Source organism: Salvelinus alpinus, chromosome 14, assembly GCF_045679555.1.
Source record: "Salvelinus alpinus chromosome 14, SLU_Salpinus.1, whole genome shotgun sequence".
NCBI lineage: Eukaryota > Metazoa > Chordata > Actinopteri > Salmoniformes > Salmonidae > Salvelinus > Salvelinus alpinus.
The window spans coordinates 29,655,488-29,680,868 of NC_092099.1; the positions used below are offsets into that span (position 1 = coordinate 29,655,488).

Sequence of the window (25,381 nt, forward strand, 5' to 3'; positions counted from 1 at the left end):
GCACAAGCTAGCATTCCTACCCTGGGACGGCACAGAGCTCCAGCACTACTCCACTCTACTCTACAGAGATCATACTCCACTCTACAGAAATCATATTCTTCTCTGATCTACCCAGCTCCTGTTGATTATATCTGATGGTGTGCCTGCAAGAGGTACGACTCAGGATCACTCACCTCCACCAACCTCTGTCCTCCGACCCAGCCCATCTCCACTTATCCCACCAGGTCATCACTCCTCTACAGCCCAGTCCTATCTACACTTATCCCACCAGGTCAACACACCTCTACGGCCCGTTCCAATCCACCCTCCACCATTCCATCAGTCTCTGAGGTGAAGACTCTTATGGGAAGCAGCTAGGACCCTCTTCCTCAGTACTGACAGCCATCACCATCTGTAGCACGAAAAGGTAATTTACCACCACATCACCCTCGATGGGACACACAAACATAGGAAGGACACTTCAAACTAGATCAGGAAACTTGTGGAAATGGAGTCTTAATTTGTCCCTTTTCATATGTGTACTCAAGGCTAACAGGACTCACACAGCTGTCACTCAGTGAGTGTGTGTGGGGGTTTTATAGAGGTATTCTATTAACATCTGTCTCTTGTATTCATACTATACTATATAGTTGCTGGGTCACTAAAGCATCATACCCAGTGTCTCTGTCTTTTACTAGTTGAGACATAGCATTGACAGGGCGCTGGTCCATAGCAGTGAGGTATCTGTCACAGAGAAGAGTGCAGGGACGATTTATGGGGGTCCTGGTGTGTGTTAGTCTCACTCTCTCTCTCAACACTGACTCATCCAGCCAGCCAGCAGCTCCAGAGACAAATATATTTTAACAAACGACTCCACTGTTCCGCTGTATAAGATGACATGGGTCTCTTAGAGCAGTAAATGTCCTTATATTAAACAAATTTCATGAAGGTTATTCGTACAGCTACAACACCATTTTAAATCTACAATAATTTACAAGACAACGACAAGGCATCAGATTGGATGGCTTGACATAAGATTGCTTACATGAAATATCAAAAACAGGATCATTAACAAATACAAGACTTTCACCAATTCGGCATTAAATGACATGACAGATGTGTACCTTTTTCATCTCTTTGTTTACCTGTTTACCATAGTCTCATGACCATGGCTGGATGTAGCCTTTTGGGGGCCATAGTTGAGATTTGGTTGGGGAGCCCCACCCATCAAGAGGGCAAAAATGTTTAGTTGCCCCTCTTTTGATGGAGGAGAGAAAAATGCATGTTTTAAAGTTTATTTCCTGCAGTTCTACACATTTTGCCATGACTTATGTTAATGATATTTGAGTGAGAGTGACTAACAAAATCAGTAGGAGACTCCTTCAGGTGTACTTCCTGATAATGAGCATACTTTGCTGTGCAGCTAGAAATAGAGATACTATTGATAAGAAAGACTGTTATAACACTGATGCTACCCTATTGCACAACATTCCATGGTCTGACACACCCCTGTTTATTAGAAGAACTGTTGAAAAGTGAAGAGATAACTCCAGGAAACATCAAGACACACCTGGTCTCTGTTTTGCATGCTACTGATTATCACCTCACTCTCTACCTCATGAAAAGATGAAATCCAATTTGATCATCCTAAGAACCACAGTAAATATAAATGTACTTCCCGAAGGCAAAGCATTTAGCAACTCAACTTTAGAATCAAACTAGAATAATGTACAATACCTGCAATGAACATTTTATTTTATAACAAAACTTTAATGCAGGTACTATAATTGATAATCAAACATCAATAGGCTTCCCCTCCGGCAACAGGCTGGTGTCTGGGCTGAGCGACCCAGTGTAACACTGTGCAGTTAAAACAATAGCTCATAACAGGGCTGTGGGTCTGTGTACAGTTAGATGAAAAGGCAGACCTCCATGTAAGGTAGCAGATGATCTGGCTAGCTGCGTGGCGTCTGGTGGGGTGAGACGGTGACTGATATATGGCTCGCCAGTCCTCAGGGCTTGCTGGTGGCTCGCTGCTCTATAAGTAGCAGTCGTGTGGCAGGTGACTAACCCACTCTGTGATTTAGGAAGTATTTCTCCCCCCGTCTCCCGCTGCCTCCCCCCAACTCACCCAGGGGGTCTGTACCCACCCCACCCCTGCCCCTCCATGGCTAAACTAAGTCAGTTAATAGTCAATGTGTTTGGAGAGGAGGGCCATTCAGACCTCAAACAGTTGATGTCTCATATACACAGATACAGTTTATTAGGTACACCCATCTAGTACCGGTTCGGACCCCCCTTTGCCTCCAGAACAACCTGAATTCTTCAGGGCATGGGAACGTTGCTCAATTGGCATCAAGGGACCTAAAGTGTGCAAGGAAAATACTCCCCACACCATTACACCACCGACACCAGCCTGTACCGTTGACACCAGACAGAATGGATCCATGGACTCCTGCTGCTTACGCCAAATTCTGACTCTGCCATCAGCATGACGCAACAGGAACCAGGAGATTTTTTCCACTCCTTAATTGTCCAGTGTTGGTGATCACGTGTCCACTGGAGGCACTTCTTCTTGTTTTTAGCTGATATGAGTGGAACCCGGTCTGGTCATCTGCTGCAATAGCCCATCCGTGACAAGGACCGACGAGTTGTGTGTTCCGAGATGCCATTCTGCACATCACTGTTGTACTGCGCCGTTATTTGCCTGTTTGTGGCACGCCTGTTAGCTTTCACGATTCTTGTCATTCTCCTTCGACCTCTCATCAACGAGCTGTTTTCGCCAACAGGACCGCCACTGATTGGATGTTTTTTGTTTGTCGCACCGTTCTCGGTAAACTCTAGACACTGTCGTTTCTGAGATACTGGAACCGGCGCGCGTGGAACCAACCATCATACCACGCTCCAAGTCACTTAGGTCACTTGTTTTACCCATTTTAATGTTAATTTCAACAGTAACTGAATGCATCGATGCCTGTCTGCCTGCTTTATATAGCAAGCCACAAACCATTTTCATGAACGGGGTGTACCTAATAAACTGTATATATACTTTACTATTCCCCTCTTTCTCTCTATTCAATCTTTCTTTCTCTCATGTTTCAGGCCACCTACTAAAAAACTGTGGAGTGTTTTTGTCAGATAAAAGGCCCACCTGGCATCCATGTTAAAACCAAAACAACGATTGAGCACCTGCCTTATGTCAGGGTGGGGGTCGCATCCTTACCCAACCTCTTTGTTCTCCAATGGTACACCAAGCAGTGTGCTGGGACTTCATAGAGAGAGGTGGGAGGAGGGGGATTTTATGTTTTCTTAATATGTCTCTGAAGTTGTGCCACTTTTACTAAGCTGTCACTGCACAGTATATGCATTCGGGACTGTTATTGATGAGGATATTTTGTTCTCCCCCACAATGAAATCGGGGAGGGGACTGTGGATTTGTCTCCGTCTGTTAGTAAGTTAGTATGTTCGTTTGTACGTTAGTCACACACGATATCTCAGACAGCACTGGCCCGATTTTGACGAAACTTGGGTGAATGATGCGTCTTGCCACAGAGATCTGGCATTAAAAACTTTCATAGATTGGCCAGATGGTGGCGCTATAACAATAGATTGAAAATGCTAACTTTGAAAGGTCACGCGCCTCACCCCATTTGACCTAAAATCATGAAATTCAGTGCATAGGTCCCTCTCCTCACAAGGAACAGATTTGCCTCAGGGGCCCATAAGGTCGGCCATGATGGATTTTCCGCCATTTTAATTTCGTGACAAACACTTAACGCTACTCTCCTGTGTTGTGTCTTCACTATGGATTAAATGATATATGACATGCTATTTTATCAAATCAATTCACTGTAATTAATATTACCTGATTAAACTAATCATGTAAATGTAATTAACTAGGATGTCGGGGCACCACGGAAATTTTTTTATAGAGTTCAACTGGCTAACAAGTTGAATCAGCAATACTAAATTTGGTTTAATTATTTATTTACTAAATACCTAAATAATCACACAGAATTACATATACATAGGATGGATCATACATTGATTACTAATTATGTCATAGAAGAAAACATCCCTAGCGAATGAAACGATATGACGGCTGGTTAGACAATGAAAGGGGGTTGGGTTTGAATGAAAGAGCGGGAAGACTGAGGAACAATAGGATTGGGTCTCTATCGGACCTTATGAAGCTATGCTATCGTAAATACAGAATCTTATGCATTCTAAATAACCGCCCATTCGGAAAAGGAAAATGCAAGAAATATATTTACTCTGAGCTGCTCTTCGATAGATTGGTCGAAGATGGAAGGCTGGGTTGCCCAGCAGAGATCTCCCTTGTCCTTTGAAGAATATTTCTGGGCGGATACGTTGTAGTCTGTTGTCGTGTGGTAGAATGGATACGTTGTAGTACCCTGTCGTTCTGAAGAGATTGTCCGTCCTTTCCTAGGCCACGCACATTTACAGCTGCTGATAACTCGAAGTGTAGGATGTATCACTTCTTTAGTGAATAAGAGTTCAAAGTTCATACCAAGTTGCCATACTCAGCTCATGCTATATTCTGGCTGGTGTAGTTGAAATTCATCCGTCCAGCGTGGCGATCGTCACCTCCACGTTGAAATTAGCCCTTTTAAATGTATGGACACCAGTCCTCATGTCGTCGGGAACATAAGTTAATTTTGTTAGGTTGCAGTTGATATTAGCCCTTTTAAACATATGGACATCAGTCCACACGTCATCGGGAACACAAGGTTGACTTTCGTCAACGGGCTTTTGTAGTGAGGTCAGAGGAAGGAGTGTTTCATATTTCTCAACCAATGTCTGTTCACTTGCGCGTGGCCACTGAATGATCATAGTTTACTCAATGAAAACAATTCTCTCATTTAGAATCTAAAATTACATTTAATCTTTTCACAAATAGTTTCATATTTAAACATTTAAATTGCACAACAATTCCACGTGAATCTGATGACTAAAATGTGTAGACTTTCCAAGATACAATTTATGTCGTCCTATCATCAGATATAATGTCCTAGACAACAACTGATCTGACATCATATTCTTTAAGTACCAACGGACACATTCAAATGGTTGGATTATAGAAAGATTGTTATTTTCCCCAACCTTTTGATGTTACCATACTCTCTCTGTGTTAACAAAGGGCTTTCCAATAGTCCATTCTGTAGGGTGGAGAGAAAAATGGGGAAAGGTATTTATGGGGTGTCATAAACTTCTTCCAACAGGGCAATGTCATGACACCTGGCACCGAAAGACCGCTCTGCACGAAACTTGATGTGGCATCTATGGACAAAGTTCTCTCAATGCAATATTTTCCAGACTAGTACCTAAAACAACATGGCCGCTATTGACCAATAAACACTCACATGGTTGTGGTCTGGCACATAAATGCATAAATATCAGTCAAGGATATTCGTATTGTAACAAAATTTGGCACACATGTTGCAAACACTGTCAAGACTCAACATTCGTGGGGGGTGACATGTTTACTGTTGCCTTATTATAATGTGAATTTGGCAGAGGCTTGTATGAATTCATTTAAAATCCAAACTGTGCCATACGGTGGCATGGTACAGTATGTTTTGTTTCTACAGTTGTCGAGACTGGTCAAGGACTACATAAAAATATAAATAAATATTTTGTTCACTAATTTTACCAGATTTGTCCATGTCTGCCACCTTAAAGAGGCACATATGGTAACATAGACACAGGACATTGCACTCCTCTATTTCCCAACCAGACATGGTGTATACCACCCGACAAAACAAACCCTTTTAGCCAATAATACGAAGTTTATGCATTAGGCATATCACTTCTTCATTATGACTTAAAAAGTTTCATCTAAACAGAGCATGGCCTGGAATCTCTCAGTGTAAACTAACTTACTTACTTACTCTGATTGTCTGAAGTTTTTCAAGATGCTGTGGTAAAGTCTTAGTCATATACAGTACCAGTCAAAAGTATGGACACACCTACTCATTCAAGGGTTTTTCTTTATTTTTACTATTTTCTACATTGTAGAATAATAGTGAAGATATCAAAACTATGAAATAACACAAATGGAATCATGTTGTAACCAAAAAAGTGTTAAACAAATAAAAATATATTTGAAATTTGAGATTCTTCAAAGTAGCCACCCTTTGCCTAAATGAAAGCTTTGCACACTCTTGGCATTCTCTCAACAAGCAGCATGAGGTAGTCACCTGGAATGCATTTCAATTAACAGGTGTGCCTTGTTAAAAGTTCATTTGTGGAATTTCTTTCCTTCTTAATGTGTTTGAGCCAATCAGTTGTGTTGTGACAAGGTAGGGGGGTATACAGAAGATAGCCCTATTTGGTAAAATACCAAGTCCATATTATGGCAAGAACAGCTCAAATAAGCAAAGAGAAACGACAGTCCATCATTACTTTAAGACATGAATGTCAGTCAATCGGAAACATTTCAAGAACTTTGAAAGTTTCTTCAAGTGCAGTCGCAAAAACCATCAAGCGCTATGATGAAACTGCTTCTCATGAGGACCGCCACAGGAATGGAAGACCCAGAGTTATCTCTACTGCAGAGGATAAGTTCATTAGAGTTAACTGCACATCAGATTGCATCCCAAATCAATGCTTCATGGAGTTCAAGTAACAGACACATCTCAACATCAACTATTAAGTATGCCACACCTCCAGGCTGTGTAGGGGCTATTTGAAAAAGAAGGAGAGTGATGGAGTGCTGCATCAGATGACTTGGCCTCCACAATCCCCCGACCTCAACCCAATTGAGATTGTTTGGGATGAGTTGGACCGCAGGGTGAAGGAAAAGCAGCCAACAAGCGCTCAGAATATGTGGGAACTCCTTCAAGCCTGTTCTAAAACAATTCCAGGTGACTACCTCATGAAGCTGGTTGAGAGGCAAAGGCAAAGGGTGGCTATTTTGAAGAATCTAAAATCTAAAATATATTTTGATTTGTTTATACTTTTTTGGTTACTATATGATTCCATTTGTGTTATTTCATCGTTTTGATGTCTTCACTACTTTTCTACAATGTAGAAAATAGTAAAACTATGAAAAACCTTTGAATGAGTAGGTGTGTCCAAACTTTTTCCACATTTTGTTACGTTACAGCCTTATTCTAAAATTGTTTGTTTTTTAAAATCCTTATCAATCTACACACTATACCCCATAATGACAAATGTATTTAAAAAAATATCTGAAATATCACATTTACAGAAGTATTCAGACCCTTTACTCTGTACTTTGTTTAAGCACCTATGGCAGCGATTACAGCCTTGAGTATTCTTGGGTATGATGCTACAAGCTTAGCACACCTGTATTTGGGGAGTTTCTCCCATTCTTCTCTGCAGATCCTCTCAAGCTCTGTCAGGTTGGATGGGGAGCTTCGCCGCACAGCTTTCTTCATGTCTCTCCAGAGATGTTTGAATTGGTTCAAGTCCGGGCTCTGGCTGGGCCACTCAAGGACATTCAGAGACTTGTCCCGACTTGTCTAGTTCTTGTGCCTGATTTCCTCCATATGTGATGCTTGGCATTCAGGCCAAAGAGTTCAATCTTGTTTTCATCAGACCAGAGATTCTTGTTTCTCATGGTCTGAGAGTCCTTTAAGTGGCTTTTGGCAAACTCCAAGCGGGCTGTCATGTGCCTTTTACTGAGGATTGGCTTTCGTCCGGCCACTCTACCATAAAGGCCTGATTGGTGGAGTGCTTCAGAGATGGTTGTCCTTCTTCACAGAAGAACTCTGGAGCTTTGTCAGAGTGACCATCGGGTTCTTGGTCACCTCTCTGACCAAGGCCCTTCTCCCCGATTGCTCAGTTTGGCTGGATGACCAGCTCTAGGAAGAGTCTTGGTGGTTCCAAACTTCTTCCATTTAAGAATGATGGAGACCTCTGTGTTGTTGGGGATCTTCAATGCTGCAGAAATGTTTTGGTACCCTTCCCCAGATCTGTGCCTCGACACATTCCTGTCTCGGAGCTCTACGGACAATTCCTTCAACCTCATGGCTTGGTTTTTGCTCTGACATGCACTGTCAACTGTGGGACCTTATATAAACAGGTGTGTGCCTTTACAAATCATGTCCAATCAATTGAATTTACCAAGGGTGGTCACCAATCAAGTTGTAGAAACATCTCAAGGATGATCAATGGAAACAGAATGCACATGAGCTCAATTTCGAGTCTCATAGCAAAGCGTCTGAATACTAATATACTAATATACTGTTTTTTATTTAGGATACATTTGCAAAAATAACTTAAACCGGTTTTCGCTTTGTCAGTATGGGGTATTGTGTGTAGAATGATGAGAATTATTTGTTTTATGTATATATACATTTTAGAATTATGCTGTAATGTAACAAATTGTGTAAAAAGGGAAGGGGTCTGAATACTTCCATAATGCACTGTATATACTGTGTATATATACGGTGCCTTCAGAAAGTATTCATACCCCTTGAATTATTCCTCACTTTGTTCAGTTACAGCCTGAATTCAAAATGGTTTAAGTAGATTTTTTTCTCTCAACCATCTACACACAATATGCCATAATTACAAAGTAAAAACATGTTTTTAGAAATTTTAGCAAATTTCATGAAAATGAAATACAGAAATATCTCATTAACATCAGTTACATCTCATTTACTCCCCTGAGTCAATGCATTTTATAATCACCTTTGACAGCGATTACAGCTGTCAGTCTTTCTGGTTAAGTCTCGAAGAGCTTTGCACACCTGGGTTGTACAATGTTTGCACATTATTCTTTTTTAAATTCTTCTAGCTCTGTCAAGCTGGTTGTTGATCATTGCTAGACAGCCATTTCCAAGTCTTGCCATAGATTTTCAAACTGATTTAAGTCAAAACTATAACTAGGCCATTCAATGTGGTCTTAATAAGCCTCTTGTGTTTTAGGTTATTGTCCTGCTGAAAGGTGAATTCATCTCCCAGTGTCTGGTGGAAAGCAGACTGAATCATGTTTTCCTCTAGGATTTTGCCTGTGCTTAGCTCCATTCCATGGAGTCCTTAATGATTACAAGCATACCCATAACATGAGTCAGCCACCACTATGCTTGAAAATATGGAGAGTGGTTCTCAGTAATGTGTTTTATTGGATTTGCCCCAAACATAACATTTTGCATTCAGGAAAAAAAGTGAATTGCTTTGCCACATTTTTTAAATGTATTTATGTGCAGGCATCCTTATTTTCCCTCTGTCAATTACGTTAGTATTGTGGAGTAACTACAATGTTGTTGAGCCAACTTTCTCCTATCACAGCCATTACATTTTGCAACTGTTTTAAACTCACAATTGGCCTCATGATGAAATCTCTGAGAGGATTCCTTCCTCTCTGGCAACTGAGTTAGGAAGGACGCCTGTATCTTTGTAATGACTGGTATTGATACACCATCCAATGTGTAATTAATAACTTTACCATGCTCAAAGGGATATTCAATGTCTGTTAATGTTTTTGCGAAAGTTTGGAAACCTCCCTGGTCTTTGTGGTTGAATCTGTGTTTGAAATTCACTGCTCGACTGAGGGACCTTTCAAATAATTGTGGGGTACAGAGATGAGGTTGTCTTTCAAAGAGAATGTTAAACATTATTTTTGCACACAGAGTCCATGCAACTTATTATGTGACCTTTCCTGCAGTCAAATGACCAATCGCCCTCTAGTGGCATCATGGGTGGAATGCTATTCTTTTTTTTAAAAGAATTTCATAATTAATCAACATTATAATTTATTTTCAGCGGAAATCCGGTGTTTCTATGTCAAACGGTTTTGTTATATTTCAGTGTTCTGCGATGTGTAGAAAGTGTAATATTGGGACACAAACTCAAAATGTAATACATTCCAACTCTATATCTGACATGGTACAGGTGTCTTCTTTTTCTTAAGCCCATAACCATGTGTGTGAGGTGTATACTTTTGTTTCAAAGTAGATTTGTTTAAGACTACCAATAAACACTGTGTGATTTAGCCCACAGCAGTAAAAAGGTTAAGATAACTTTTACTCCTAAACTTATTTAGGCTTGCCGTAACATAGGGGTTGAATACTTCTTTACTCAAGACATTTCAGCTTTTCATTTTTTATTAATTAGTAAAAAATTCTAAAAACATTATTTCACTTTGACATGATGGGGTATTGTGTGTAGGCCAGTGACAAATGTTGTTTTATTCAGGCTGAAACACAACAACATGTGGAAAAAGTCAAGGGGTGTGAATACTATCTGAAGGCATAGTATTTTATATATTGTTGTCTTCTATGGGGACAGAGAGGGTATGCGTCACTGATCAGACCAGGCCCCCAGTGTCCACTCTGGAGCGTGGAGCTCTGCTGGTTGGCTACTGGTCTACCCTAGAAAGCCTATGTAAATTACGACGAACAGAACAGCCCCCAAAAATTATAATATTTATGACTGTTTTGGCCTTTAAAATGTGTTTATTATGATCAAGCACGATCCCCATAGTGAATTATTTTAAAGATCGCTACGAATTGAGATATGTCATTTTATAGTGATCCGTTCTGACTACTACATTTATGACTCACAACCTGGATTCGGTCTTATGTAGCAAAACTTGAAATTGTGTTTTTTACATTGGATAAAAGTAAAGACTCAGAGCTACACAATGATATATCATACACTGCATTTGAGGAACAATGGGAAAGTAATTCTGCTTTGAAAGTTGAAACTCACTTGAGAAAATGGCCTTTGAATGTTTTGGTATCTAGTGAAGAGCTCTTCTTTGTCTACACCCATTCAGCATCGTTCACACCCTCTTAAGCTTTAGCCCCACCCATCTCGTGTCGCTCTCGGAGCGCACACTTGTCATCACACAGGACCACGTGCTGACACAGACCAATCACGACTGGTAGACTGGGTTGACTATCTCAGGCAGGATGAAAACGTTTACATCGACCTTTGCTAGTTACGACCACTTTCGCCATGATCTTCAGCAATTTTTTTGGTGCCATTCAGCAATATGGCGTGCTTCAAATTCAAATACTTGTGGCTTCATGCGCCATTGGGAGTTTTCCCTAGGAATATGTCGATGACGCCAGTGATATCACTATCTACTGGTTTTAATGTCTACGGATCAGACTAGTGATGAGAGCAGTAAAGGGACAATGTGTAAATCAACACTGCCCCTGTTGTTCCTGTCTGTGGATGGGATTATGGTGAGGGAGGTGGCAGAGGGGTTTGTGATGGGAAGGGGTTGGAAAGAATAGAGGATAGAGGGGTTGATGTTCTACACCTGCTTCTACACCTGCATTGCTTGCTGTTTGGGGTTTTAGGCTGGGTTTCTGTACAGCACTTTGTGACATCAGCTGATGTAAGAAGGGCTATATAAATACATTCGATTTGATTTAATGATGTTTTGGAATAAGACTGATTTCTCTCAGTCTTTTCAGTGTGAGGCAATCATTTTAAACGGAAACTCAGGATAGTTCTACATAGATATGTAGTCTCATATAGTTCAGTAAGGTAGATTGTCCAATTATGATACTACTCCTGCGGGAGTTCCTTGCGGGAGCTCCTTGTAGATAGTTCATCCTTTATCCAGTCTTCAATGCTCTGAGGTTGTGGGTTTGGTTTTTCAAATTAGTCATCACTTGTTAAATGGCACTGGTTAAGGCAGAAAAAAGTCCTACAGTCAGTGTTTTACAAGACAGCTATAAGTTGTAGAGATCAGTCCCAAGAATGGAGTGGTTGATCTCCAGCTGGAAAATCACTAACTGCCCTCTAAGGCAATGCTTTGAGCCCAGGCAGAGAAAAGGAGAGGAGAGGCACCGGACAGGATTTATTGCTGTAGTGTTGCTTCCTTCCCTGGCTTGCTTTGAGAGAAAACACTGCATTCATTCTGGTGGCTTTTTCAGCCCTGCTGCTGTTACAGCTACTGGGTCTGTACCTGCCCTTAATTAGGACATCAGTTACCACCACACATTATTGATGCAGTTTGCTAGCCATGTCATCTCTATGGACTATAGCCTGGTTGCTCTCCAGCCCAGGTCCAGTCAATGTCCATGTATATAAAGACTACTGTAAATACTACTACACTGAACCACAGGTTGTCCATATCACTCGGTGTGTCCTTCTTGTTATTTGCTGATGTTCTGGGTTCCTGATCCATTCTCTATCTATAGGCTACTCCACTAAAGGCCCCTATGGTATGAGTTCACAGGCATCACAGCCACTTTTCCAAACCTCTCTAGCCCTGTGTTTACAGTATGTTCACTAAATGTAGTCCAACCTCACTTAATGCAAAGTGTGTAGGCCTACTGTCCAACCTCAAACCCCATCTCTAAACATACAGGATACTCTCACTCTCTTTTTGTTAACAATAACTATCTTTATAGACTTCAATACAGACCCCAGACTCTCGCTATGCCAATGCAGCCTATTGTTTCATTTGCCTATCCTCTCTCAAATCAAATCTAAGCTTATTGGTCACTTACACAGATTTGCAGGTGTTATGGTGAACACTGATCTTACTAGCTCCAACAGTACAGTAGAATGTCAGGAAATACAATACAAATACACCAATAACCAAAAATAGAATCAAGACAAAACAATCCCAGTTAAAGTTACTAAACAACAGTATATAAAACAGAACATGAGGTGACAAGAGTTCAATGACTCTATATACTGTACATGGGGCATTAGTCTCAAGGTGCAGGGCTGAGTACCGGGCAGGTAGCCGGCTAGTGATGGCTGTTCAACAGGCTGATGGCCTTGTGATAGAAGCGGTTTCTCAGTCTCTCAGTCTCAGCTCTGTACTGTCTCTATCTGCTAGATGGTAGCAGAGGGAACAGACTGTGGCTTGAGTGGCTGAGGTTCTTAATGATCTTCTTGGCCTTCCTTTGACATTGAGTGCTGTAAATGTTCTGGAAGGCAGGCAGTGTGCCCTCTGGAGAGCCATGCTGTTCAAGGCGGTGCAGTTGCTGTACCAGGCGGTGATGCAGCCCGACAGAATGCTCTCAATGTGGCATCTGGTGAAGTTCGTGAGGGTCTTAGGGGCATGCTGAATTTCTTTGGCCGCTTGAAGTTGAAGAGGCTCTGTTGTGCCTTCCTCATCCCGGTGTGTGTGTTGTGGGACCATTTCAGGTCCTCAGTGATATGCACACCAAGGAACTTGAAGCTTTTGACCCTCTACACTGCAGTCTTGTTGATGTGGATGGGGGCATGCTCCCTCTTCAGTCTCCTGTATGATCAGCTCCTTTGTTTGTTTTTATGTTGAGTGAGAGATTATTTTCCTGGCACTACTCCGCCAGGGCTCTAAACCTCGTCATTGTTGGTAATCAGGCCTACCACTGTCATGTCGTCTGCAAACTTGATGATTGAGTTGGAGATGTGCATGGCCACGCAGTCATGGGTGAACAGGGAGTACATGAGGGGACTGGGCACACAGCCCTGTCGGGACCCATTTTGTGGATCAGTGTGGCGGAGGTGTTGACCTTCACCACCTGGAGGGCGGCCTGTCAGGAATTTCAGGACACAGTTTTACAGGGCGGGGTTCAGACCTAGGGCACCGAACTTAATGATGAGCTTGGAGGGTACTATGATGTTTAAGGTTGAGCTGTAGTCTATGAACAGCATTCTTACATGCACTACAAGGCCAAAAGTATATGGACACCCCATCAAATTTGTGGATTTGGCTATTTCAGCCACATCTGTTGCTGACAGACGTATAACATCGAGCACACAGCCATGCAATCTCCATATGTAACAGTATAACTTCACGTCCGTCCCCTCGCCCATACCCAGGGACCCTCTGCACACATCAACAACAGTTACCCACGAAGCGTCGTTACCCATCGCTCCACAAAGGCCGCGGCCCTTGCAGAGCAAGGGGAACCACTACTTCAAGTCTCAGAGCAAGTGACGTCACCGACTGAAAGGCTGCTAGCGCGCACTACCGCTACCTAGCTAGCCATTTCACATCGGTTACACATAGACAAACATTGTCAGTCGAATGGCCCGTACCGAAGAGCTCAGTGACTTTTAACGTAGCACCGTCATAGGATGCCACCTTTCGAACAAGTCAATTCGGCAAATTTCTGCCCTGCTAGTGCTGCCCCTGTAAGTGCTGTTATTGTGAAGTGGAAATGTCTAGGAAATGTTCACGGCTCAGCCGCAAAGTGGTAGGCCACACAAGATCACAGAACGGGACCAGTGAGTGCTAAATGTTGTGTCTCGTGTAGCTCGTAAATGTTGTGTCCTCGGTTGCAACACTTCCCAACCAAATTCCCAATTGCCTCTGGAAGCAACAGCAGCACAAGAACTGTTCGTCGGAGCTTAATGAAATCGGTTTCCATGTCCGAACAGCCACACACAAGCCTAAAATCACCATGCGCAATGCCAAGTGTCGGTTGGGGTAGTGTTAAGCTTGCCGCCATTGGACTCTTCACGCTTCACCATCTGGCAGTCCGACAGACGAATCTGGGTTTGGCGGATGCCAAGAGAACGCTACCTGCCCAAATGCATAGTGCCAACTGTAAAGTTTGGTGGATGAAGAATAATGGTCTGGGGCTGTTTTTCATGGTTTGGGCTAGGCCCCTTAGTTCCAGTGAAGAGAAAGCTTAACGCTACTGCATAGAATTACATTTTAGATGATTCTGTACTTCCAAATTTGTGGCAACAGTTTGGGGAAGGCCCTTTTCTGTTTCAGCATGACAATTCCCCTGTGCACAAATCGAGGTCCATACAGAAATGGTTTGCCGAGATCAAGTGTGGAAGAACTTGACTGGCCTGCACAGAGGCCTGACCTCAACCCCATTGAACACCTTTGGGATGAATTGGAACACCGACTGCGAGCCAGGCCTAATTGCCCAACCTCACTAATGCTCTTGTAGCTGAATGGAAGTCCCCGCAGCAATATTCCAACATCTAGTGGAAAACCTTCACAGAAGAGTGGCTGTTCTAGCAGCAAAGGGGGGACCAACACCATATTAATGTCTATGATTTTGGAATGAGATGTTTGACGAGCATATGTCCACATACTTTTGGCCATGTAGTGTAGGTATTCCTCTTTTCCAGATGGGATAGGGCAGTGTGCAGTGCGATGGCGACTGTGTCATCCGTGGATCTATTGGGGCTGTATGCAAATTACAGTTGGTCTAGGATGTTGGGTAAGGTGGAGGTGATATGATCCTTAACTAGCCTCTCAAAGCACTTCATTATGACAGAAGTAAGTGCTACGAGGCGATAGTGGTGACAGCAGACTGGGGTAGGGAGAGATTGAATATGTCCGTAAACACCCCAGCCAGCGGGTCTGCGCATGCACTGAGGATGCGGCTTGGGATGCAGTCCGGGCCGGCAGCCTTGCGAGGGTTAAAGTGTTCTACTCACATTGGCTACAGAGATTGGGGCTGATTTTCCCTTTATAATCCATGATTATCTGTAGTCCCTGCCACATCTGTCTCGTGTCTGAGCCATTGAACTGCGACTCCACTTTGTCCCTATAACGTCTTTTTCCTCTTTGATTGACTTACGGAGGTCATAGCTGGTCTGTTTGTACTAGTCCATGTTCCCAGTCACCTTACTGTGGTTAAGTACGGTGGCAGTTGTGTAGCATCGATTCCAATCAGGCCAACGTTGAGTAGTCCTTACCACGGGTGCTTCCTTCTGTAACGTCCCCTGTGCTCTGATCAATGTCAGAGACATATCTGAGTGGTATGCTATGCCCAGTGTGTGCAGTGTTAGATACCTCATTGCCAAAGTGTCCATTACTCAGAGACAGATAGTATAAACCAATATGACAGCTATGACGGTGGTCAGTGGGTACAGTGTATTACAGTAAATCCCTATTTATTACTGGGCACCCAGGAATGGAATAGAACAATCTCAAATGTGACGGCAAAGATGGGCAGCTACTGTACCAAGTGGTTACGTGTACAAATTACTGGACATTCTCTCTAAACTTTTTCTGTTGAAGTAATGACACATACGCAAGACTGTTTGTTATTTAACATGTTTTTCCAGGGGAAAAAAGAGCATCCCTCCCCTTTGTATTTGAACCAAATATTTTCGCTTTTAGCCAACCACTTTTTGTTAACAACTCCTCTTCACCTCCACCTTTCCTCATTTTCCTTTATTTTTCATCAATATCAAATTAGGTCTCTTCCCAACAAGGAGCTCTTAAATTCCATGATCTATAATACTTGCAAAGGGATTTCATTAATTGAGTTCAGAGATAAGTCATTGTTAGACAATATTACATAGATTTTTATAGTGCCATGGGGTCCTTTAAAAAAAATCACAGCCAGAACATGCCTTTCTACATCCAACTGTCATCAAAGCTTTGGGTAGCGATCAGATAATGTGTTTACAGCGAGCCACAAAGAACTGAGGAGGAGCTAGACTAGAGGAAGGGAGTGAGAGCCTGGCCTTCACAATGGCAGGAGTTGGACTTAAAACAGTCGTTTTCCTACCAGGCTGGTCTGACAAAAGGGTTTCCTCACCTGTTTACAACACAACCTATTGGCTGTGTAGCCTGGCTGGCCAACATTGCAATATTAGTATCAATATGAGGCCAGACGTTTACATACAGTAGTGTTGTGTTTAGTTAGTCAACACAAGTTATGGTATGTTCAGATGAACTTTGCTCAAAGTGGTGAGGTCATCTTTTGTTAAAGTTCGTCATTCTGTGTCTTGAGCCTTCTAGTAAGTCTGTTGTTTTCACCTCATATATTGTTACTCTGTAGGCTATATTTCCTTGTGCTGTCACATGCATGCTGTTCTAGTTGACTGTTAACTTTCTGATCGCTTTAGACCTGCACCCTTAAGTCACTCTTGATATTTCTGACTGTTTATTTCTCAGACTTCAAATCAAATCTAATTGTATTTGTCACATGCGCCGAATGCAACAGGTGTAGGTAGACCTTACCGTGAAATGCTTACTTACGAGCCCTTAACCAACAATGCAGTGTTTTAAAAAAAGTTAGCTAAAGGAAAAGTAATAACACTATAAAAATAACAATAATGAGGATATTTGCAAGGGGTACCGGTACAGAGTCGATGTGCAGGGTAGGGGTTAGCAGTGGTGGAAAAAGTATCCAATTGTCATACTTGAGTAAAAGTAAAGATACCATAAAATGACTCAAGTAAAAGTGAAAGTCAGCCAGTAAAATACTACTTGAGTAAAAGTCTAAAAGTAGTTGGTTTTAAATGTAGTTAATTATCAAAGAAAATGTAATCGCTAAAATATACTTAAGTATCAAAAGTAAAAGTATATATCATTTCAAATTCCTTATATTAAGCAAACCAGACAGCACCATTTTCTTGTTTTTTATTTACTTACGGATAGCCAGCGGCACACTCCAACACTGAGACATAATTTACAAACAAAGCATTTGTGTTTAGTGAGTCCGCCAGATCAGAGACAGTAGGGATGACCAGGGATGTTCTCTTGATAAGTGTGTGAATTGGACCATTTCCCTGTCCTGCTAAGCATTCATAATGTAACGAGTACTTTTGTGTGGCAGGACAAAATGTAAGGAGTAAAAAGTATATTATTTTATTTAGGAATGTAGTGAAGTAAAATAAAAAGTTGTCAAAAATATAAATAGTAATGTAAATTACAGATACCCCCAAAAAACTACTTAAGTATTACTTTAAAGTATTTTTACTTAAGTACTTTACACCACTGCTGGTTAGTCAAGGATATTGAGGTCGTATGTACATGTAGGTAGGGGTAAAGTGACTATGCATAGATAATAAACAGAGAGTAGCAGCAGCATGTGAAGAGTGTGAAGGAATTTTATTTTATTTTATTTAACCTTTATTTAACTTGGCAAGTCAGTTAAGAACACATTCTTATTTACAATGATGGCCTACCAAAAGGCAAAAAGCCTCCTGCAGAAACAGAGGCTGGGATTTAAAAAAAAAAAATATATATATATATAAATATAGGACAAACTCACATCACGACAAGAATGTGTGGAATGTGAATGTATGTGTGTTTGTGTGTGTAGCGTCAATATGCTTGTGTGTGTGTTGGAGTGTCAGTGTGTGGTTAGTCAGTGAGTGTACACTGAGCCTGTGCAAGAGAGTCAGTGCAAAAAATAAGAATAGATAAGAATAAAATAAGGGGGTCAATGCAAATAGTCTGGGTAGCCATTTGATTAACTGATCAGCAGTCTTATGACTTGGGGGTAGCAGCTGTTAAAGAGCCTTTTGGTCCCAGAGCCTTTTGCCATGCGGTAGCAGAGAGAACAGTCTATTTTTTGGGCCTTCCTCTGACACCGCCTGGTATAGAGGTCCTGGATCACTGGGCCCCAGTGATGTACTGGGCCATACTCACTACCCTCTGTAGCATCTTGCGGTCGGATGCCAAGCAGTTGCTATACAAAGTGGTGATTCAACCAGTCAGGATGCTCTTGATGGTGCAGCTCTAGAACTTTTTGAGGATTTGAGGACCCATGCCAAATCTTTTCAGCCTCCTGTGGGTGAATAGGCGTTGTCGTGCCCTCCTTACGACTGTGTTGGTGAGTTTGGACCATAATAGGTCCTTAGTGATGTCGACACCAAGGAACTTGAAGCTCTCAACCTTCTCCACTACAGCCCCGTCGATTTGAATGGGGGTGTGCTCTGCCCTCCCTTTCCTGTAGTCCAGGAACAGCTCTTTTGTCTTGCTCATGTTGAGGGAGAGGTTGTTGCCCTGGCACCACACTGCCAGGTCTCTGACCTCCTCCCTATAGGCTGTCTCATCGTGGCCACGCAGTCGTGGGTGAACAGGGAGTACAGGAGGTGAGTAAGCATGCACCCCTGAGGGGCCCCCGTGTTGAGGGTCAGCGTGGCTGAGGTGTTGTTTCCTACCCTCGTCAGGAAGTCCAGGATCCAGTTGCAGAGGGAGCTATTCAGTCACAGGGTCCTTAGTTGAGCGGTAGTCCATGAACAGCATTCTCATTTAGGTGTTCCTTTTGTCCAGGTGGGAAAGGGCAGTGTGGACTGCAATAGAGATTGCGTCATCTGTGGATCTGTTGGGGCGCTATGCGAATTGGAGACTTGATCTTATTTGACTGTTTTTTGTTGTTGTTCCCAGACAGAGTTGGCATGGTCGCTCAGAGAAGGATAATAGCGGTGAGAGGTAGAAGCAGGAGCACGGGGGTACAGACCCATCACAGGAGCAGTAGTTAGTCTGTCAGTCTGTCTGGATACTCACACACAGGCTGGTGGGAACGGAATCTTAGCTACGCTGAGAATCGGAACAGAGCAGAGGTTGCAGAGGGCTGAGCGGTCTCAGTCTATGTCTCCTTTCCTCAACTTCCTGTTCTTATTCTCAGAGGAAGCAATCCCAAACAATATGATTTCTTAAAGAAAGCCACTCAAAAGGGACGTCTCTTAAGGGTTGTAATTTAGCTAACTCTAGAGCTAGAGATGTACTGCCAAACCTCTCATATGTATTTTATTTAACCTTTATTTAACTAGGCAAGTCAGTTACAGGTTTTCCCAATTGCTAAAACACAATTTTGCAAACTAGGCTGGTTTTATCAAAATACTTAACACAATTCACAAAACCACACACCCAAACTGTAAAATACCTCATATCCTGCAAAATGAAGCACTGCAACCAAAACTACATATAGCATTATCAAAATTAAACATTTGCACGAAATGGCACACACTTCATTCATATTACCAGATTTTTGTCTAACCAACTACACACTGTTGGGCATAATGAAAAGCACTCTCATCTTTAGTATGCTTTGACCTAATACTAAAATGGTTCAAATTGTAAAAAATTCTTCAGATGCACAGAAATATTTGCAGATACACACACATGCTGTTGAAACATTAAATTTTTAACCAAACAAGTCAGTGCAACATATGCACAGCAGATATATTTACATTGGACTGAACAAAAATATGCCCACAAAAAAACAGTAAACTGAAAAAGAAAATTGCAGAAAAAATGTGCAGAAAAAATATATAGAAGAAAAGAGGCAAGAAGAATAATTAGGCAGCATCTTGCCGCACAGCTGGGTCTGGCCACAACGCCTCGTCCACATCACAGCTGGGTCTGGCTACAACGCCTCGTCCACATCACAGCTGGGTCTGGCCACAACGCCTCGTCCACATCACAGCTGGGTCTGGCCACAACGCCTCGTCCACATCACAATTGGGTCTGGCCACAACGCCTCGTCCACATCACAGCTGGGTCTGGCCACAACGCCGCGTCCACATCACAGCTGGGTCTGGCCACAACGCCTCGTCCACATCACAGCTGGGTCTGGCCACAACGCCTCGTCCACATCACAGCTGGGTCTGGCCACAACGCCTCGTCCACATCACAATTGGGTCTGGCCACAACGCCTCGTCCACATCACAGCTGGGTCTGGCCACAACGCCTCGTCCACATCACAGCTGGGTCTGGCTACAACGCCTCGTCCACATCACAGCTGGGTCTGGCCACAACGCCTCGTCCACATCACAGCTGGGTCTGGCCACAACGCCTCGTCCACATCACAGGCAATATCTTCCCTTGCCAGACATCGAGGGAAGAAGCGCCTTGAGTGCCTTATCCATCCCTGAATCGCACCCACATCAATCTCATCACATGCCTCTTCCATAGCCTGCACAAGAGGCATGCGCACAAAGGGCTGCCGGTCGTATACCTTCCACCGCCATGCCGAAAATAACTCTTCTATGGTTCAGAAATGGTGAGTATGGTGGGAGGTATTGCACGAGAAATGGTGGGTGGTCAGCAAGCCAGTTTTGGACTGGGGCTGCACGATGAAAGCTCACGTTGTCCCATACTACAACGTACCGGGTTCTTTGATGGTCTGCATCATTCATACGCTCTGGTGGTATGAGAATGTTGTGGAGTCTGTCCAGAAATGTGAGAATATGGGCTGTGTTGTATGGTCCAAGGTTGGCATGACGGTAGAGGACACCATGCGTATTGGAGATGGCAGGGCACATTGTGATGTTCCCACCACGTTGGCCAGGAACATCTATAATGGCTCTGTGGCCAATGACGTTTCTCCCCCTTCTTCTGGTCTTTGCTAGGTTGAACCCAGCCTCATCTATAAAGATTAACTCATGTGGGATTGCATGAGCATCCATTTCCAGTACTCCCTGAAAACAAAGAACAAAAGCAGTCAATATGGTGTTATCCAGTACACTGGGAAACAATGTTGCGTGTAGTGTACTGCAGTCAATATTGTACTTACATCCACATATGCTCGTCTGACCTCTTTGTTTCTTTGAGAGTTTCTCTCAAACGGCACCTTATAAAGTTGTTTCATTCTGATTTGGTTTCGCTTGAGAATGCGAGCCAATGTGGACAGACTGACTCGTTGAATGTTGTTGAATATGGTGTTGTCTTGGATGATGTGGCTTTGAATTTCTCGTAATCTGATTTCATTATTTTCCAAAACCAAGTTTACAATGGCAGCTTCCTGTACCCCAGTGAACATTTGGCCCCTTCCTCCACCATGGTTGCATCTCTCAGTCCTTTAGAAAAACATAAAAACAAAAATATAGGGCTTGGACAATGCAGCCTAAAGATATTTCCCCCACAGTAGAGTAAATTCTACAGGAAATTTGTGCAGTTAGTGTATGACATCAGCCATTCATGAAGTAAACAGGTGTCACCCAACTGATACACTATGACATGGGGTGTACTACATAGTGTGAAAGAAATTTTGGTTACATACCTGTACTCCAGTCTAAATGTCCGGATGACACAGGCGACAGGTAAAACGGCTCAAATTGGGCTGCACTCTCTGTCCAACCTCTCTCATTGTCAGCCCATGGTTGATGACATGATCAACTAAGGTTGCTCTGATTTCATTTGAAAGTTGTTGTCTTCTTTGGCCATGAACTCCTCTATCAGCTCTACCCCTACCTCTCACTCTTCCTCCCCCTCTCATTCTCACCCTCCCTCTTCCTCTTCCTCTCTCTGCAACGGCTTCCATTGTTGTTGTAAAACAAAAGGTGCTCACCTGTGGTCTTTTCATAGTGCTTACTTCCTGATTGAAGTGGTAACAATTAACCATTGAGGTGTTTGGCCAGGTGGCACATGTATTGGCCAATTAGCTCATGTAGTGTAATTTTGAATGGCAGTGTTTTGAAATGGCAAACATGTGACTTTATGTCAGATTGTTGTGTCTTATGCAGAGAACCGTGTGTGCATTTAAAAAGTGCCATTTTGAATTGCAAAATGTGTGTAAAGCAGAAAATGTGTTTAGACTTTTGGAGACTTGAGAAGAGGTTTTGCTCTCTGTGTGTCAGTTTAAATAATTGTGCTGTGCATGTCATTTTAGTGTGTTAGCAATTGGAAAAAACTGTAAGAACAAATTCTTATTTACAATGACAGCCTACCCCAGCCAAACCTGGACGATGTGTGTGTGTGTGTGTGTGTGTGTGTGTGTGTGTGTGTGTGTGTGTGTGTGTGTGTGTGTGTGTGTGTGTGTGTGTGTGTGTGTGTGTGTGTGTGTGTGTGTGTGTGTGTGTGTGTGTGCCTACTTTATTTTCACCTGTTGAATAATTGTAGTAAAATTCAGATCAGTTCACTTAGTGCGTACTTCGATGATTGGGGTGTTCATGACACTCATAAAGTGGTCTGCTGAGTTGCCTTATAGGGACAGAAGATACACGCAAAGTCTCACTTATACTGCGGTCAGGGGGCAACGGCACACACACACACACACACACACACACACACACACACACACACACACACACACACACACACACACACACACACACACACACACACACACACACACACACACACACACACTGATACAAATCACAAGAGGAGTGGAACGGAGAGACGAGCGAGTGAACATCAAAGGCTTCAATTAACCGGTACAAACATGGTGACCAATGACCGTTGCTGTGCTCTGGACAATATGGAGGAGATGTTGGAGATTGTAGGGTTAGGTCAGGGGCACAGAATTCCATTCCATTTCTAACATTCGGGGCCACTAGCTCCTAGCCTTGTCCTGCCCTATGGCTCCTCACCCTTTCTGTCTGGTTATAATGTGTCAGTGTCAGGAATAGTAACACAAACATCCAACTACTGTATATAATTTCTCAGAAACAACCTCACTATTTACTTTGAAATGCCCTTAAATATACAGTATGTTTGTGTGTGTCGTGGGAAAAGAGTCCTTCTCAGGCATTTGTGTCGTGTCCAGTCTCCAGGCCAATCACAGGCTATTTATACATGCATACCATGCCACTCACACACACTAGTCATTTTATCTCCTTTCTTTTCTCTCCCTATTTTCTTTCTTCTTCACTCGCTATCTCTTCTCCGTTCTCTCCCTCCCTCCTTGACCCATCTCTTTCTCTCCCTTTACCCTCACCCTGACCCTCTTTCTTTCTCTCTCTCTCCCTCTTCTCCTCTCTCAGGTGTGTGCCAGTGACCAGTGAGCAGTAGTGATGGGGGACTGGAGTCTCCTGGGGAACTTCCTGGAGGAGGTTCAGGAACATTCCACGTCAGTGGGGAAGGTGTGGCTCACCGTCCTCTTCATCTTCAGGATCCTGGTCCTGGGCACGGCTGCAGAGTCCTCCTGGGGAGACGAGCAGAGTGACTTCCTGTGCGACACCCAGCAGCCCGGTTGTACCAACGTCTGTTATGACCAGGCGTTTCCTATCGCACACATCCGCTACTGGGTCCTACAGATCATCTTCGTATCCACGCCATCACTGATCTACATGGGCCACGCCATGCACATCGTGCGGAGGGATGAGAAACGAAGGAGGAGGGAGCAGGAGAAGAGGGAGGAGATGGAGGAGAGAGGAGAGGGGGGGTGCGTATCAGGGGAGAAGGCATACCTCCAGCAGAGGGATTGTGGGAAGGTGCTGGAGGCGTCAGGGCAGGTTCGCCTGCGGGGAGCGCTGTTATCCACATACATTCTGAGCATTCTGATCCGCACAGTGATGGAGGTGACCTTCATCGTGGTCCAATACATGATCTATGGAGTCTTCCTCAGGGCTCTGTACCATTGCAAGGCCTGGCCCTGCCCCAACCCAGTCAACTGCTACATGTCCAGGCCCACAGAGAAGAACGTGTTCATCGTCTTCATGCTGGTGGTGTCTGGTGTCTCCCTGCTCCTCTCTGTGGTTGAGCTCTACCACCTGGCCTACAGGCGTATCAGGAAGTGCAAGCGCACCCATGCCGCCCTCAAGAACCGCACCCAAAACGCTGTGGCCATTGCCATCTCCAAGGACCCCGACACCCCGCCCCATCACAACTCCCCGGGCTGCACCCCTCCCCCTGACTTCAGCCAGTGCCTGGCATCGTCGGATACGATGACCCCCATGAACCCCATGACCTCCATGCCTTCTCACCCCTTCAACAACAGGATGGCACACCAGCAGAACTCCGTCAACATGGCCACCGAGCGCCATCATTCCCATGACGACCTGGAAGGGGAGGGAGGATTCCTGAGAATGAGCTATACCCAGATGCCAGGGGAGATGCCCAACGGGTGCTCCGCACCAACCCTGCTGCACGCCAGCTACCTGAAAGACAAACGCCGCTTCAGCAAGACCAGCGGTACCAGCAGCCGGGTCCGACCAGATGACTTGGCCGTGTAGAGCCAGACCGACAGAGAACGAAAGAGGGGCTGAGAAAGAGAGGAGGGAGCAGACAGGACTTTCAGACACAGCAGGAGTAAGGCCCTGACTAGAGGAGATTGGAGCAGGCTGGGTCTATAGACCCAGAGACAGAACTGGAGCAGGTACACTACCGGTCAAAAGTTTTAGAACACCTACTCATTCAAGGGTTTTTCTATATTTGTACTATTTTCTACATTTTAGAATAATAGTGAAGACATCAACACTATGAAATAACACATATGGAATCATGTAGTAACTAAAAAAGTGTTAAACAAATCCAATTATATTTTATATTTGAGATTATTCAAATAGACACCCTTTCCCTTGATGACAGCTTTGCACATTCTTGGTATTCTCTCAACCAGCTTCACCTGGAATGCTTTTCCAACAGTCTTGAAGGAGTTCCCACATATGCTGAGCACTTGTTGGCTGCTTTTCCTTAACTCTGCGGTCCGACTCATCCCAAACCATTTCAATTTGGGGATTGTGGAGGCCAGGTCATCTGATGCAGCACTCCATCACTCTCCTTCTTGGTAATTGGGTTATTGTCCTGTTGAAAAACAAATGATAGTCCCACTAAGCCCAAACCAGATGGGATGGCATATGCCTTTAGAATTCAAGTGTGCCTTTAGAATTCAAGTGTGCCTTGAATTCTAAATAAATCACTGACAGTGTCACCAGCAAAGCACCCCCACACCATAACACCTCCTTCTACATTGCTTCACGGTAGGAAATACACATACAGAGATCATGCGTTCACCTACTATGCGTCTCACAAAGACACGGCGGTTGGAACCAAAAATCTCCCATTTGGACT

The 25,381-nt window shown here is 43.5% G+C and overlaps 1 protein-coding gene across 1 annotated transcript; it reads left to right on the forward strand.

Moving 5' to 3' along the window:
- Positions 1-24,691, forward strand: LOC139538728 (gap junction alpha-5 protein-like). Its single transcript, XM_071341115.1, has 2 exons — positions 1-406; positions 23,353-24,691. The coding sequence occupies exon 2, from the start codon at positions 23,383-23,385 to the stop codon at positions 24,541-24,543; it is 1,161 nt and encodes a 386-aa protein (XP_071197216.1). The 5' UTR covers positions 1-406; positions 23,353-23,382; the 3' UTR covers positions 24,544-24,691.
- Positions 24,692-25,381: the final 690 nt, after the last annotated feature.